Source organism: Hippocampus zosterae, unplaced genomic scaffold, assembly GCF_025434085.1.
Source record: "Hippocampus zosterae strain Florida unplaced genomic scaffold, ASM2543408v3 HiC_scaffold_65, whole genome shotgun sequence".
In the NCBI taxonomy this organism is placed as follows: domain Eukaryota; kingdom Metazoa; phylum Chordata; class Actinopteri; order Syngnathiformes; family Syngnathidae; genus Hippocampus; species Hippocampus zosterae.
The window spans coordinates 342,191-347,500 of record NW_026262962.1 but is presented as its reverse complement, the minus strand read 5'-3'; the positions used below and the strand labels follow the sequence as shown (position 1 = coordinate 347,500).

General features: G+C 41.7%; 1 protein-coding gene across 1 annotated transcript in view; it reads right to left on the bottom strand.

Moving 5' to 3' along the window:
• The window catches only part of LOC127595330 (mucolipin-3-like), a 5,046-nt gene extending 294 nt beyond the window's left edge, over positions 1-4,752 (bottom strand). Inside the window, exons 1-4 of the mRNA XM_052056852.1 lie at positions 4,607-4,752; positions 3,566-3,772; positions 2,226-2,356; positions 1-306 (exon numbers count right to left, since the gene is read on the bottom strand). The exon at positions 1-306 is cut by the window's left edge and continues 294 nt beyond it. Of these exons, the coding sequence (XP_051912812.1) occupies positions 270-306; positions 2,226-2,356; positions 3,566-3,757 (360 nt within the window). The 5' untranslated portion in view covers positions 3,758-3,772; positions 4,607-4,752 and the 3' untranslated portion in view covers positions 1-269. The remainder of the gene's footprint in view (positions 307-2,225; positions 2,357-3,565; positions 3,773-4,606) is intronic.
• Between the last annotated feature and the right edge of the window lie 558 nt (positions 4,753-5,310).

Here is a 5,310-nt window from a genome sequence, read left to right as displayed (position 1 = left end):
GCAGGTTGAAACATATTTTCTTGTGAATGTAAATTTTAAAAAGATGAAAAATCTAAAAAACACTGAGCTGGCCTGACACAAGGCCCATTAAATAAATATGTGTGCTTTCACCTTCCCACAAGGCACCTTGTTCCTGATGAATCCATGACGTGCATTCCTCATTGGAAAATCCTGGTCCAACTGATTGACGCCTCCTCCTTCAGTCAAGTGCCAGGAAAAAAAAGGCTTGTTCCAGAGGGGACTTCTTGTAAGTTGAACCGAATTCTTCCTCAGTTCACCAGCAGGACGTCCTCATATGTTGTCATCCTGACGGAAATACAAGACGGTGGTTTGTATTCAGATTGTATCCAGAGCTGTTTGATGTGACTCTGACAGGGGGGAAAGCCCAAAGTCCCCTTTTTGTATCACCAGTCATACTTTGGTACCACCTGGTGGAATCTTACTGTAGTTGTTTGATTTAGTTCATTCGTGGTGTTTTTACATCGATGTTTGAGATATCTTGTTTTGTTGGTGGAATTTGAATGCACCCTGAGGACTGGTCAACGGGAAACACAGCAGATCAGTGTTTTGCTTCTTCACTGATGCAACTGCTCACAGCTCTTGCGCTCTATTTGCCAGTTAGAATTTTCCTGAATGACCTAAAATGTTATCATTCTGTTTGTTCGTGTGTGATGTCACATCACTTTGTGGTTAAAATGTTAAATAGGCCATTAGGCTAGCTAATAGTATCGATGAGCCTCATGTGAAGGCATTTTGGCTGTGTTGATTACACTCACCCACTGAGTTCAGTTGTTTATGGAACATGGGTTTCACGATTGTTTACATGCTAGATGCGTGGGCTTGATGCTTTATGTCAGGGGTCCCCAAACTACGGCCCCGTACATTTGGCCCGGCCCTCTAACCCTCCTGTTGTCCTCGGGTCAAAATGACCCGTCACTCTGTTAAAAACGCCCCCAAAAAACTGCAAACAGCGGTGTCTACAAGCCTACTGGAACCTACAAAAGGATTATAAGGAAGGAACACAAGAACTTTAAGAGACTGCTCATGTGTCAGAGAGATTCTGCTCTGACAACTGAGCTGAACTTTTATCGGTTAAGAAAGTTAATGTTTGTCAAGTCCCGTGTTTGCCAGCAGGGGGCAGGCTTCTTGCTTGCTTTCTGCACACCTGCCACCGATTTGTGATTGATTACACGGGCTTTATTTGGGCGCTCTGGCAGTTGACTCACTGCCGGAGTATTCCACGCCATGCCAAAATTCTCTCGCCCAATTCCTATTCGTATTATTCATTGCCTCTTAGCCTTGTGGCTATTATTGCGCGTCGTTATTCCTCTTTCGAGTGAAATTTATAGTATTGTCTAATCAGACCCTCCTTGCTATTTTTTCCGCAAGCGTTTTCGGTTGTTCTCTTTATTTTATCCCTGGTCCTTATTTTGACCAGCACTTTTTGTTATTCTCCCGGTCGGGTAATTTTGTGTTTGTATTAAAGACTCCTTTTGTTCTCTGACAAACCTCTTTCTGTGTCTGCTATTTCGGGGATCGACTTTCAGTTATTTGGTTATACACGAAGCGATTACTCTGTCTCTTCAGGTACAACGTGACAATGTTCCATGGCTTTTTTTCTATGAAGAACCCAGAGAGAGTTATTTAGTTATTATTTATTTCCTGTTTTTGTGTTAGTGTTATTATTTGTTTCCTGACTTTTTTCTGTAAAGAACCTGGAAAGGGTTATTTGGTTATGTGTGGCTTTTCTGGAAAACAATAAAAAATTTTTAGCTCCCCTACGATCGTCACACTTTTTTATAAACTGGCACCGGCCCCCCATCAGAGAAGGGAAAAGTTATGTGGCCCTCACAGGAAAAAGTTTGGGGACCCCTGCTTTATGTAATCAGTGTGTCTATTTTGAGATTCACATTCAGAGTACTTAAGATGCCGCCATTTTGTGGCATTTACAATATAAACGGTTACACACCCTTTTGTAAGGAGAGTGTGACAGTAATTTGCAAATATTCGCAATTTGCGGCAGGGCTTGCCCGCAACCTCATGCAGGAAGTTACTTCATGTTCTATTTTGTTATTCATTTCAATTGTCACTTTAGCCATTGTGTACTGAGCAACCACAACAGCGAAGCCACTACTACTTATTTATATCACAGTTGCATTTCTGATTTTATAGGACTCACTACAACCCCCCCCCCCCCCAAACAAACAGAAAAAGTATTGCATTACCTGTCACAGCAGCAGAAAAAGGAGCACGGCGATGTCTCCAGGCCCCTGAACTTGCCGGAGTTTGGCGCATCGGTGCACTCAGCTATGAAAGCATGCAGGTCTGTGATGTGAATGGGCTCCTGGGTCTGATGCTGTACGACAACATATAAAAGTTTGACATTTACATTCGGTTTCCAGAGCCGGATGCCACTCAATTCTCCGTGATCGATGCCCAAACCTAAATCATCTGAAAGTAGTTAAAACAGAATAGAGCAGGGGTTTCAAACTCATTTCACATTGTGGGCCACATACGGTCTCTGTAGATGTCAACTGGGCCGGACCAATAAAATTGTACCATACTCCGCGATAAATAACCAAAATAATGTCTTTTCTTTGTTTTGGTCAAAGAAGCACAAGAACATTAGGGAAATGTAATAAACGTATCTTTTACAAAACATTTCATGAAGCACCTTAGATTTCCTTAAACAAATGTGCAATTTACTTTTATCATTCACATATATGATCCAACTGATTGTACAAAGGCACAAAACGTAATTGGTATTGAAAAATATCATAATGCATTTTCAGATTAAACTGGGTTCATAAAGAATTTTTGTTTTTAAACAATTTACACATGCGCATATAAAATCTAAATAGAATCCCTGCCTACACCTTACAAACTGAGGAGAGTGCTATTAAATGTGTAAAGAATAAAGTATTCACACGTCCTTGATAGCGTCTGCTGTGTTGGGTCTGTCTCAGTGACAGACTGAGACTGCTATTGTCTTCTTCTCTGATCAAAACAATGTTGACTTGTACTCTGATCAAACAGTGTATCCGCCAGCGGATACTCCACGAATTGCACCTTGTAAAAAAATATTCATTCATTTTATGGATTTTTCCACTTTTAAATGATCCTGCGGGCCTGATCGAACTGCCTTGGGGGCCGGTTCCGGCCCGTGTACCGTATGTTTGACAACCCTGGAATAGAGGCTAGAAAACCTACATTTTGGATCGAAGATCTACTTTTCGATCAACTAACCTCACGGGATCTACCCTTACCGGCGTGCGCACGCGCGCACACACACACGCGCGAATTTAAGATTTACCTGCTTTATTTTATTTTTTAAATATATTTTTTTTGTGAAAATGAGACTGATAAGATGATTAGTGTGCAGTGTATATTAACACAAAAATATATTACTAACATGTACAAAGACAAACAAATGGTTGTTTGTTTTTTTTCTTCTCGACACTCCTCGGATCTACTTGGGACCCGTCTTAGATCTACCGGTAGATAAGGATCTACCTAATGGGCACACCTGCTTTAAGACAAAAAAAGGTCGGGTTTGCTGGCCTACCTTGATGGCCTCGTAGGCTCCGGTGATGAGCGCGATGAAGAGCGACAGCACCATGTAGATGAAGAGCGAGATGAAGGTGTACAGGTACACTTGGCTGAAGAGCCACACCAGAGTGCTGCTCTCCTGCATTCCTGAGAAGGTCACGAACATGTCGTCGCCATTGATGAGGGAGAAGAGGCATTCCGACACCATGGATAGGGAGCGGAACTGTAGCACAAGGATACAGTCTAATAAGACACTTCTTAACATGATCTGAAAACAGTAAATCTCTTCACACCTGAGGTTGGCAAACATTTTACACCAAGTGCCACACTTAAGAAAAATACTTAGCTCTCCAAGTGGCACCAAAATGACCAACATTAAAAATAGTTGCGTAGTAGGCCCAAGTACTCCGAGCGGGCGCTGGTGCACTCAGACCGTTCGGCGACTCAGAGCGTAGCTTCATTTTGTTGTTGGGTTACAGTAGACTAGAGCAGGCTAAAATGCGAGTCAATGTGGCGGCCATGTTGGCTGGGCCGACTGTCTCATCAAAGCAGAAACAATAGCTTAGCAGTGCTGTAAGCATGCAGCTCAACAGGCGCATGTTCTCTCTACTAATAGCTTTTTTCTTTTTAAATCAGGCACTAGTAGTCCTTTTGAAAATATTTTTGTTGCAGCTCAGTTTTTTTTTTCACAACCCTTATCAATGTCATCGATTCATAAAAGAAGTGCATTCATAAAAGAGTGGAATTGCACGTATTTTTGCTGTGGAATTGCCCGTATCAAGGCGCAGGAAGCATTATCCGCCCCCTCAGCAAGTTTGAATGAACTTTAAAAAATCAGTTTCAAACTTTTTTTTTTCTTCTTTAAAAAAAAAAAAAAAAAAAACTTTACATAAGTAAAGTTGTCGTGTACTGGGGATTTTTAGGCTCCAAAAGAAGTCCAAAACAATGCTTGTTCTCTACTGGGTGTTTCAAAGCTACAAAAAAAGCACTTCGATGTAGTCCATTAAATTGAGGCTCGACAGTACTTAAAAGTAAGGTTGACTTATCGATGCGGTACCTTCACATGGTACGGTCCCAGCACAATCCAGCCGCAGAAGCAGTAGCCCAAATATATGACGGCCACACAGCAGCAGAAGCGGATCACGTTGGGGAAGGCTGCTCGAAGAGTTACGATCAGGATCTAAACGATGATATCATGGAGAGGAATACCACATTTTCTTAACTCGGTGCAAATCAAACAACAAAGTTGAATTACTAACATGTGCCTCAAAATGACCTTACTAGTGAACTAGTGGGCGTTTTGCGGCTTACATGTCAATGAGTAAGCCTCAAAATGATCTTACGAGTGAACTAGTGGGCGTTTATCGGCTTACATGTCAACTAGTAAGCGTCAAAATGACCTTACTAGTAAACTAGTGAGCGTTTTGTGGCTTACATGTTCACTAGTAAGCGTCAAAATGATCTTACTAGTGAACTATTGGGCGTTTTGTGGCTTACATGTTCACTAGTAAGCCTCAAAATGATCTTACTAGTGAACTAGTACGCGATGTGTGGCTTACATGTCAACTAGTAAGCCTCAAAATGAACTTACTAGTGAACTAGTGGGCACATTTATGGCCTTACATGTTCACTAGTAAGCGTCAAAATGATCTTACTAGTGAACTAGTGGGCGTTTTGTGGCTTACATGTTCACTAGTAAGCGTCAAAATGACCTTACTAGTGAACTAGTGGGCGTTTTGTGGCTTACATGTTCACTAGTTA